The 10,926-nt window shown below is 43.4% G+C and overlaps 1 protein-coding gene across 1 annotated transcript; it reads left to right on the top strand.

The window, feature by feature from the left end:
• The first annotated feature begins 1,146 nt into the window (after window positions 1-1,146).
• On the top strand, window positions 1,147-10,405 carry LOC135530684 (nuclear receptor ROR-beta-like). Its single transcript, XM_064958939.1, has 8 exons — window positions 1,147-1,236; window positions 1,835-2,263; window positions 3,078-3,199; window positions 5,672-5,804; window positions 5,977-6,084; window positions 8,783-8,893; window positions 9,088-9,200; window positions 9,433-10,405. The coding sequence occupies exons 1-8, from the start codon at window positions 1,224-1,226 to the stop codon at window positions 9,595-9,597; spliced, it is 1,194 nt and encodes a 397-aa protein (XP_064815011.1). The 5' UTR covers window positions 1,147-1,223; the 3' UTR covers window positions 9,598-10,405.
• Window positions 10,406-10,926: the final 521 nt, after the last annotated feature.

Here is a 10,926-nt window from a genome sequence, read left to right as displayed (position 1 = left end):
ATTGTAGATTTGTGGAATATTACTATTTCTCAAACTGAAAATAGATAGGATGATTATTTTGTCTAGTGTGTTTGTAGCCATTTTAACTGATTTCTGGGAGAATAGTGCAGTTGCAGGTGCAGAGAGGTTATTAGGGTCCTACTGCTTTGGATTAGCCAGCCAGTGTGCAGAGCAGGGAAACAGCGTGTGAGGAAGGAAATAATATAGGATTAGATTGCGTGTCTAATCTCCTTATAGTGAGTGTGCATTCTCAGCAGATATGTGCCATCTATCTCTCTCTCTCTCTCTCTTTATATATATATATATATAATTTTTCTCTAGCTATCGCTCTATCTGTCACTATCCTTCTCCGTCTCAAACTACGTGGCCACACTGGTTACTGTGGTCACAGGATGCTCCTAAAGGTTTCTGTGTGTGCCGATTTCAGACCTACAGTACACAGTTCAGTCATATAGTACACTACATCTACACTACGAGTGAGTGAGTGAGTGAGTAAATGAAGATACTTTGGTGATGTAACCCCACTACAATCCAGGGACCAGATCTAAGGACCCCTGCTCATCCTCATGACAAAATGTCTGTCACCTGTCATTACCACACCATAAAACACTGCTAAAATGAACAGGATGTCACAGAGTCCTGTTAACTGGAGAGGTTCCTTCTGATTGGGAGCACTGTTCCCTCTCACTGGGTCATGTGATAGAAACACACACACCCTAATGAGCCCCCTGACAGTCGGGGGAATGTTGAGTGGCCATTAATACTGGTACAGTACAGGCAAGTGGGTGTGACACAATGAAACGGTTATGTAACCCAGGTGTGTGTGTGTTTTCCCCTCCCATCTTTGTCCACAGCCCAAATCGAAGTTATACCGTGCAAAATCTGTGGAGACAAATCATCAGGAATCCACTATGGAGTCATCACGTGTGAGGGCTGCAAAGTGAGTTCTCCACACAGCTCTGTTGTTCCCTCTGTCTTTCATATCTTAATTTCTATTCCAGCATCTGCATTCTACTCTCTGTCAATTCTTTTCTATTCTATTATTTTCCAAATCATAGACTGACCGTTAACTGACTGTTGTGGTTGTCCTGTAGGGGTTCTTCAGGCGAAGTCAGCAGAACAACGCTGCATACTCATGCCCTCGCCAGAGGAACTGTCTGATCGACAGGACCAACCGAAACCGCTGCCAGCACTGCCGTTTACAGAAGTGTCTTGCACTCGGAATGTCCAGAGATGGTGAGACTGCTCACACACACACGTAGACTCTTACCTACTTAAGATTGTCACCTACTCCCGAGTGGTGCAGTGGTCTAAGGCAGTGCTAGCTGTGCTACTAGAGATTCTGGGTTTGAGTCCAGGCTCTGTCGCAGCCAGCCACGACAGGGAGACCCATGGGGCGGTGCACTATTGGCACAGCGTCATCCGGGTTAGGGGAGGGTTTAGCCGGCAGGGATGTCCTTGTCCCATCGCACTCTAGCGACTCCTGTTGCAGGCCGGGCGCAGTGCACACGGACACCGTCGCCAGGTGTAGGTTAAGTGGGCATTGTGTCAAGAAGCAGTGCAGCTTGGTTGGGGTGTGTTTCGGAGGACGCACGGCTCTCGACCTTCCTGAGTCCGTATGGGAGTTGCAGCGATGAGACAAGACTGTAACTACCAGTTGGATACCAAATTAGGGCGAAAAAGGGGTAAAAAAAAAAATGTTTTTTTGAATAAAGTTTGTCACCAACACAATGTCTAAAGCCCAGGTGAAGCTGAGAGAAAATAAACACAATGTGACTAATAAACAACCTCTCTCTTTCTCTCCCTCCCTCCCTCCCTCCCTCCCTGTGTGTAGCGGTGAAGTTTGGCCGCATGTCCAAGAAGCAGCGTGACAGCCTGTACGCCGAGGTACAGAAGCACCAGCAGCGGATCCTAAATGAGCGGCAGCAGCAGACGTGTGAGGCAGAGGCCCTGGCGCGCGTCTACTCCTCCAGCCTGACCAACGGCCTCAGCACCCTCAACCACGAGATCGGAGGCACCTACGCCAACGGCCACGTCATCGAGCTCCCCAAGGGCCAGGTGAACGGTGGTGCCACGGGTGGCTACTACCATGGCATGGACTCCACCCAGCCCTCCCCGGACCAGTCAGGCCTGGACTTGGCGGGCATTAAGCACATCAAGCAGGAGCCGGTGTACGACCTGACCCCTGTGGCTAACCTGTTCAACTATAGCACCTACCAGGACAGTCAGCTGGCGCACAGCAATGTCAGCATGGGAGAGCTAGGTAACTAACGGTTACGGTTAAGTTCATTCAAAGATATCAAATTTGGCCGTCAGTGCCCCCTCGAAAACATGCATGATGCTGTCTCTGGGTGAGTGTTGCATAGTGCAGGAAGATACCAGGCCTTAATTGATGATTTGAATAGGAGGGTGTCATGGTGAGGCTAAAGGAGTGTGAGTCAGTGTGATAAGCTGTGTGTGGGACAGGAGATCAAACAGGCTTAGGGAGAGAGGGAGGAAGAGAGAGAGAGAGAAAGAGAGAGAGGGGGGGAAGAAGAGATAGAGGAAGAGAGAGAGAGAAAGAGAGCGAGAGAGAGCTGTCCATGCGTCATATTTAAGCTTAGCCCATCAATGCAAGAAACCCCCATTGAGAGTGTGGCCTGCCTTAATATGTGGCCTGCCTTACTAAGGCTATAATGTCAATTTAGTGGAACAGTTTTACTAGTGCATTCCATATTTGAGTTGTCACACATCTACTCTGATGGAGGTATACAATACATTCCCTGATTCTTGTAAACATCGGTTCTGCCTGTTTCTATCCCCCGTTTCAATTAGCGCCAACATTCAAACAAAAAAAATTAACATTTCTACAATACAGATTAAAATGATGCTACATAAAAAGTAACCTCGTCTCAAAGCCTGGTGGACGAGACCACATACAAAGTTGCGAAGACTGAAACTTTGGGAGGTTGAACACTAAACTTCACTAAACTTATGATCAGTTCATCAGTTTCACGCTCCCATAGACAATGAATGATAGATACCATTTTGCTCAAATTAGTGTGTGACTGTCTCTTCTCTGTCCTCTCCCTCCATAGATCGTATCGCCCAGAACATTATAAAGTCTCACCTGGAGACCTGTCAATACACAGCAGATGAGCTGCAGCAGCTGGCCTGGCAAACACACTCCTACGATGACATCAAGATGTACCAGAGCAAAGTGAGTGTGTGACCAGTGTGTGTTCGTGTGTGTCTGTGTGTTCCTTGTGACCAGCTGACTTTCCACTGCTCACTTAGCTACAACCTCTGAGCACCCCCCCCCCCCCCAACTCCAATGTCTCTTTCCTCCCCTATACACCCCCCAACTCCATCGTCAGCCAATGTCTCTTTCCTCCCCTATACACCCCCCCCCCAACTCCATCGTCATCCAATATCTCTTTCCTCCCCAACTCCATTGTCATCCAATGTTTCTTTCCTCCCCTATACACCCCCCAACTCCATCGTCACCATTTAAAATGTCTCTTTCCCCTCCTATATTCACTATTTAAATGTCTCTTTCCTCCCCTATATTCACTATTTAAATGTCTCTTTCCTCCCCTATATTCACTATTTAAATGTCTCTTTCCTCCCCTTTATTCACTATTTAAATGTCTCTTTCCTCCCCTTTATTCACTATTTAAATGTCTCTTTCCTCCACTTTATTCACTATTTAAATGTCTCTTTCCTCCCCTATATTCACTATTTAAATGTCTCTTTCCTCCCCTTTATTCACTATTTAAATGTCTCTTTCCTCCCCTTTATTCACTATTTAAATGTCTCTTTCCTCCCCTTTATTCACTATTTCAATGTCTCTTTCCTCCCCTATATTCACTATTTAAATGTCTCTTTCCCCTCCTATATTCACTATTTAAATGTCTCTTTCCTCCCCTTTATTCACTATTTAAATGTCTCTTTCCTCCCCTTTATTCACTATTTAAATGTCTCTTTCCTCCCCTTTATTCACTATTTAAATGTCTCTTTCCTCCCCTATATTCACTATTTCAATGTCTCTTTCCTCCCCTATATTCACTATTTAAATGTCTCTTTCCCCTCCTATATTCACTATTTAAATGTCTCTTTCCTCCCCTTTATTCACTATTTAAATGTCTCTTTCCTCTCCTTTATTCACTATTTAAATGTCTCTTTCCTCCCCTATATTCACTATTTAAATGTCTCTTTCCTCCCCTTTATTCACTATTTAAATGTCTCTTTCCTCCCCTTTATTCACTATTTAAATGTCTCTTTCCTCCCCTTTATTCACTATTTAAATGTCTCTTTCCTCCCCTTTATTCACTATTTAAATGTCTCTTTCCTCCCCTTTATTCAATATTTAAATGTCTCTTTCCCCTCCTATATTCACTATTTAAATGTCTCTTTCCTCCCCTATAGTCACTATTTAAATGTCTCTTTCCTCCCCTATAGTCACTATTTAAATGTCTCTTTCCTCCCCTATGTCACTATTTAAATGTCTCTTTCCTCCCCTATAGTCACTATTTAAATGTCTCTTTCCTCCCCTATAGTCACTATTTAAATGTCTCTTTCCTCCCCTATAGTCACTATTTAAATGTCTCTTTCCTCCCCTATAGTCACTATTTAAATGTCTCTTTCCTCCCCTATATTCACTATTTAAATGTCTCTTTCCTCCCCTATATTCACTATTTAAATGTCTCTTTCCTCCCCTATATTCACTATTTAAATGTCTCTTTCCTCCCCTATATTCACTATTTAAATGTCTCTTTCCTCCCCTATATTCACTATTTAAATGTCTCTTTCCTCCCCTATATTCACTATTTAAATGTCTCTTTCCTCCCCTATATTCACTATTTAAATGTCTCTTTCCTCCCCTATTATCACTATTTAAATCTCTTTTTTTTTAGTATCTCACCTCCCACTTTCTCTCTTTTCTTTCTCAAGTTCTTTCTCTGCTCGTTTCTCCTTCTTCTGTTTCTCTCTCTCACCCCTTCTCTCTGCCTGTGTGTGTGTGTCTATGTAACAGAGCAGTAGTTCCTGTACCACTGTGACCTCTCTCATTCCTCTATGTCTAATGGATTATGGGTCATTACAGAAGAATCCTTTGAAATATTCTCCATGGAGATTCATCCTACAGCTAGAAACTATAGAACACAAAGACAACTTGCTGATATTGTACTTTGGATATTCCGAGTAGTGATGGAGCTGACTATTTTACAAGTATTCATTTGATAAAAATTCCTGTCTTTGTAGTGTACTTCATTGAACAGCACAAAGGGGTGACCCAAATACAACTCTTCTGCATGTCTTGTTGTGTGCACAGTCCTGTGGCATAAACATGTGGGTGAAATACTGTTTGTATTTGCACAAGTGCTATAGTAGTGTTTCAAAGTTGTGTTTATGATCTGTACACAGCTGTCATAACACACGTGTTGATTTGTCTGTGGAGATGTCCCTACCTCCTTACTTCAATTGCACACACTGTATACATATTTTTCTAGTGTGTTATTGACTGTATGTTTGTTTATCCCATGTGTAACTCTGTTGTTGTTTGTGTCGCACTGCTTTGCTTTATCTTGGCCAGGTTGCAGTTGTAAATGAGAACTTGTTCTCAACTGACCTACCTGGTTAAATAAAGGTGAAATAAAAATAAAAACATAGCAAAGTGTGTGTTTCTTTGCAGACGCGAGACGTGCTGTGGCAGCAGTGTGCCATCCAGATCACCCATTCCATCCAGTATGTGGTGGAGTTTGCCAAGCGCATCTCAGGCTTCATGGAGCTTTGCCAGAACGACCAGATCCTCCTGCTCAAGTCAGGTGACCTCACCCTGCTTGCCCATTGGAAACAAGTCTCCTGGTTGAAACAGCGTTGTTTCCACCTCCTTTCAACAAAAACATACAACAAATGGTGACAAGACAATATTGTATCAATGTGAGAAAAGGTATTAGATTTGCAAAAAGACTAACATCTTTCTTTGTCTCTCTCTAGGTTGTCTGGAGGTGGTCCTGGTTAGAATGTGTCGGGCGTTTAACCCACTCAACAACACAGTACTGTTTGAGGGGAAGTACGGGGGCATGCAGATGTTCAAAGCACTAGGTAAGGCACTGCTGCTAGTGATACTGTACCGCCTCCAACTACGGCCATCGAAGTAGCATGATGTACTACAGTACTCATAATGCTCTGGACAAGATATTGGGTAGTCTGACCTGACCCTGAACTCTGATTTGTTACATATTACATTCATAGAAGTAACCGAATTGCATACATAACTGTAGTAGGTTGGGAAAACCCTTCAGTGAATAGTGAAGTAGGCATCGGGTTTGGATGAGTGTTTCTCTGTTCACTGTATTCTTATTTTTCATGAGACTACAGTATAACTATGAGACTACAGTATAGAGACTACAACATAGAGACTACAACATAGCTATGAGACTACAACATAGCTATGAGACTACAACATAGCTATGAGACTACAACATAACTATGAGACACAACATAACTATGAGACTACAACATACAGTGGGGCAAAAAAGTATTTAGTCAGCCACCAATTGTGCAAGTTCTCCCACTTAAGATGAGAGGCCTGTAATTTTCATCATAGGTACACTTCAACGATGACAGACAAAATGAGAATAAAAATTCCAGAAAATCACATTGTACGATTTTTAATGAATCTATTTGCAAATTATGGTGGAAAATAAGTATTTGGTCAATAACAAAAGTTGATCTCAATACTTTGTTATATACCCTTTGTTGGCAATGACAGAGGTCAAACGTTTTCTGTAAGTCTTCACAAGGTTTTTACACACTGTTGCTGGTATTTTGGCCCATTCCTCCTTGCAGATCTCCTCTAGAGCAGTGATGTTTTGGGGCTGTTGCTGGGCAACACGGACTTTCAACTCCCTCCAAAGATTTTCTATGGGGTTGAGATCTGGAGACTGGCTAGGCCACTCCAGGACCTTGAAATGCTTCTTACGATGCCACTCCTCCGTTGCCCGTGCGGTGTGTTTGGGATCATTGTCATGCTGAAAGACCCAGCCACGTTTCATCTTCAATGCCCTTGCTGATGGAAGGAGGTTTTCACTCAAAATCTCACGATACATGGCCCCATTCATTCTTTCCGTTACACGGCTCAGTCGTCCTGGTCCCTTTGCAGAAAAACAGCCCCAAAGCATGATGTTTCCACCCCCATGCTTCACAGTAGGTATGGTGTTCTTTGGATGCAACTCAGCATTCTTTGTCCTCCAAACACGACAAGTTGAGTTTTTACTAAAAAGTTATATTTTGGTTTCATCTGACCATATGGACATTCTCCCAATCTTCTTCCGGATCATCCAAATGCTCTCTAGCAAACTTCAGACGGGCCTGGACATGTACTGGCTTAAGCAGGGGGACACGTCTGGCACTGCAGGATTTGAGTCCCTGGCGGCGTAGTGTGTTACTGATGGTAGGCTTTGTTACTTTGGTCCCAGCTCTCTGCAGGTCTTTCACTAGGTCTCCCCGTGTGGTTCTGGGATTTTTGCTCACCGTTCTTGTGATCATTTTGACCCCACGGGTGAGATCTTGCGTGGAGCCCCAGATCGAGGGAGATTATCAGTGGTCTTGTAGGTCTTCCATTTCCTAATAATTGCTCCCACAGTTGATTTCTTCAAACCAAGCTGCTTACCTATTGCAGATTCAGTCTTCCCAGCCTGGTGCAGGTCTACAAATTTGTTTCTGGTGTCCTTTGACAACTCTTTGGTCTTGGCCATAGTGGAGTTTGGAGTGTGACTGTTTGAGGTCGTGGACAGGTGTCTTTTATACTGATAACAAGTTCAAACAGGTGCCATTAATACAGGTAACGAGTGGGGGACAGAGGAGCCTCTTAAAGAAGAAGTTACAGGTCTGTGAGAGACAGAAATCTTGCTTGTTTGTAGGTGACCAAATGCTTATTTTCCACCATAATTTGCAGATAAATACATTAAAAATCCTACAATGTGATTTTCTGGATTTTTTTCTCATTTTGTCTGTCATAGTTGAAGTGTACCTATGATGAAAATTACAGGCCTCTCATCTTAAGTGGGAGAACTTGCACAATTGGTGGCTGACTAAATACTTTTTTGCCCCACTGTAACTATGAGACTACAGTATAACTATGAGACTACAACATAACTATGATACTCCAGCATAACTATGAGACTACAACATAACTATGATACTATAGATTAACTATGAGACCACAACATAACTATGATACTATAGCTTGCCTATGAGACTACAGTATAACTATGAGACTCCAGCATAACTATGAGACTACAGTATAACTATGAGACTACAGTATAACTATGAGACTACAGTATGCCTATGAGACTACAGCATAACTCTGAGACTCCAGCATAACTCTGAGACTCCAGCATAACTCTGAGACTCCAGCATAACTCTGAGACTCCAGCATAACTCTGAGACTCCAGCATAACTATGAGACTCCAGCATAACTATGAGACTCCAGCATAACTGAGACTCCAGCATAACTATGATACTATAGCTTGCCTATGAGACTACAGTATGCCTATGAGACTACAGTATAACTATGAGACTACAACATAACTATGATACTATAGCATAACTATGAGACTACAACATAACTATGATACTATAGCATAACTATGAGACCACAACATAACTATGAGACTCCAGCATAACTCTGAGACTCCAGCATAACTCTGAGACTCCAGCATAACTATGAGACTACAGCATAACTATGAGACTACAGCATGTTATTCTATATTGACCACCTCGTTATTAACTCTCACAGGTTGTGACGACTTGGTCAGCGCTGTGTTTGACTTTGCCAAGAGTCTGTGCTCTCTGCAGCTCACTGAGGAGGAGATTGCTCTGTTCTCTGCAGCAGTGCTCATCTCCACAGGTTAGTACAGACTACTCACGGCCACAGTTACCTTCTGCTACCACCTACAGGCAGACCTTACTGAGGCACTGCCTGGATGGAGAATGCTGCTGTCAACACAGTGATTGACATGTGCTGCATTCGTGAAGCTGTCTTTATTATAAGTAAGACAGACACAGTGACTGACGTGATGTTGGTGTGTGTTCCTCTGTCAGACCGTCCATGGCTGATGGAACCCAGGAAGGTGCAAAAGCTCCAGGAGAAGATCTACTTTGCGCTGCAGCACATCATGCAGAAGAACCACATGGACGAGGACGCGCTGGCTAAGGTAGGGCGCATCACTGCGGCGCATCACCACGCCTCATACAGTACAGTAGTTGTGGGGCTTCACATTGGCATCAAAGGGGTTCACACCTAGGCACTGTTCGATGGCAGTGTGTTTCAAACAACCCTTTTCACTTTAGCTGCAGTTTTCATGTACAGACAGACTTTAGTTGGGTCAAGAAATCCAGATCATAACCTATCACCCTTGACCTCTGACCCCTCTGTGTCCTCTGTAGCTGATTGGTCGGATACCCATGCTGTCGGCCGTGTGTACTCTCCACACCGAGGAGCTGCAGGCCTTCCAGCAGCTTCACCCTGAGACGGTGAACGTGCTCTTCCCCCCGCTCTACAAGGAGCTGTTCAATCCCGACCCCAATGCAGCGATCACCATGCCCAAGTGACTTCCTATGGTCCAACCCCAGAGAGTGGACCACAACGTGACCGCGGACGCATCATTAACGCAACGGCAAAGCAGTCCGGACCCCAGGCCCGAACCATCCAGACACTTACAGCCGCAAACACTAGGAATGTCCAGCACTTATCCAACACTATTCACCGATACAGTCTAAAGAATGTATATAACGCACCCATGACCACGGGGCTCTTCAGAACTGACCAGAAATGTACAGACTTTAACTAGCTAATTTAAGCTGTCTTTTAACTGGGTAAGTTCATTTGTTTATTTTAGTTTTTTTTTATATGAAATTGTGATATTGAAGATGGGGGAGGGATTTGTGTGATTCAGAAAAGGTATTGTAGATATTATGTAGTGAAGAACAGATTCCAGTATTACATCTTCTGTTAATATTTTAGTCTTCATTTAAAACTGTAGCAGCCCTATGTGGCTGATATCTTGTCTGTTTTGTTATTTAATATTTTCATGTGTACAGAATTTGTAAAGTTAAAAAGAGACTTGTTAAAGAATATTGGGGTAAACCTGGGAGGTAATTTTGGTATGTCGAGAAAGCCTTGTCTGGGCTCTGTTGATACATGAAGAGGGTATTGCATCTTTCAGTTCGGAACCATCAAACTGTAAAAGAAGGATTTAAACAATTATGGCTACTTTTCAAGGTGAAGATATGTATATAAATATTATATTTTGCGTGAAAAAAAAGATTTTGTCAGCCTGCCATCCTGTCAATCATTTTTTGTCGCTGCAATAACTCTGTCCATCGAAGTTGGACTGCTATTGAACAATCAGATCAAATTACAGATTATTAGGAGTACCTCTCCCCCCCAGCCCCCCCTAAACCCACCACCACCTCTTACCACACTACCACCCCCCCTCTTACCACACCACCCACCTCTTACCACACCACCCACCTAGCTAAAACTAGTGTGTTGGTCTTAGTGTCTTTTCATGAGGGCATACAATACCTAGTCAGTGAATAAGAAACCAAGTCACTTCATGAACCTCTCCCCCCCCCCCCCCAGTCACATTTTGCACAATCTACACCCATGCTAATCACTGGGCTGCTTAAATAAAGAACTCTCTCGCTCTCTCAATATAAATTAAGTTTCACACTGCTTTACCCTTATTCTTGCATTTCTCTCCTCAGCCTCATCATTCTAGAATGGTTAAGCACAGGGGGTAGTCATGATTAGCTAAAGTGGATATGCCAATATGTCCATTTTTTTGTTTAACTCGGCAAGTAAGTTAAGAACAAATTCATATTTACAATGACGGCCTACCCCGGCCAAACCCTAACCCGGACGATGCTGGGCCAATT

This window comes from Oncorhynchus masou, chromosome 1 (genome assembly GCF_036934945.1).
Source record: "Oncorhynchus masou masou isolate Uvic2021 chromosome 1, UVic_Omas_1.1, whole genome shotgun sequence".
NCBI lineage: Eukaryota > Metazoa > Chordata > Actinopteri > Salmoniformes > Salmonidae > Oncorhynchus > Oncorhynchus masou.
The sequence above is the reverse complement of the archived record's forward strand: the minus strand, read 5'-3'. Positions and strand labels throughout refer to the sequence as shown.

Bases quoted from the DNA above. Each gene is read 5' to 3' on its own strand.
- LOC135530684 (XM_064958939.1), top strand. The intron at 3,200-5,671 runs GTGAGTGTGTGA...GTTTCTTTGCAG, and splicing joins TCAAGATGTACCAGAGCAAA to ACGCGAGACGTGCTGTGGCA. The intron at 5,805-5,976 runs GTGACCTCACCC...GTCTCTCTCTAG, and splicing joins GATCCTCCTGCTCAAGTCAG to GTTGTCTGGAGGTGGTCCTG.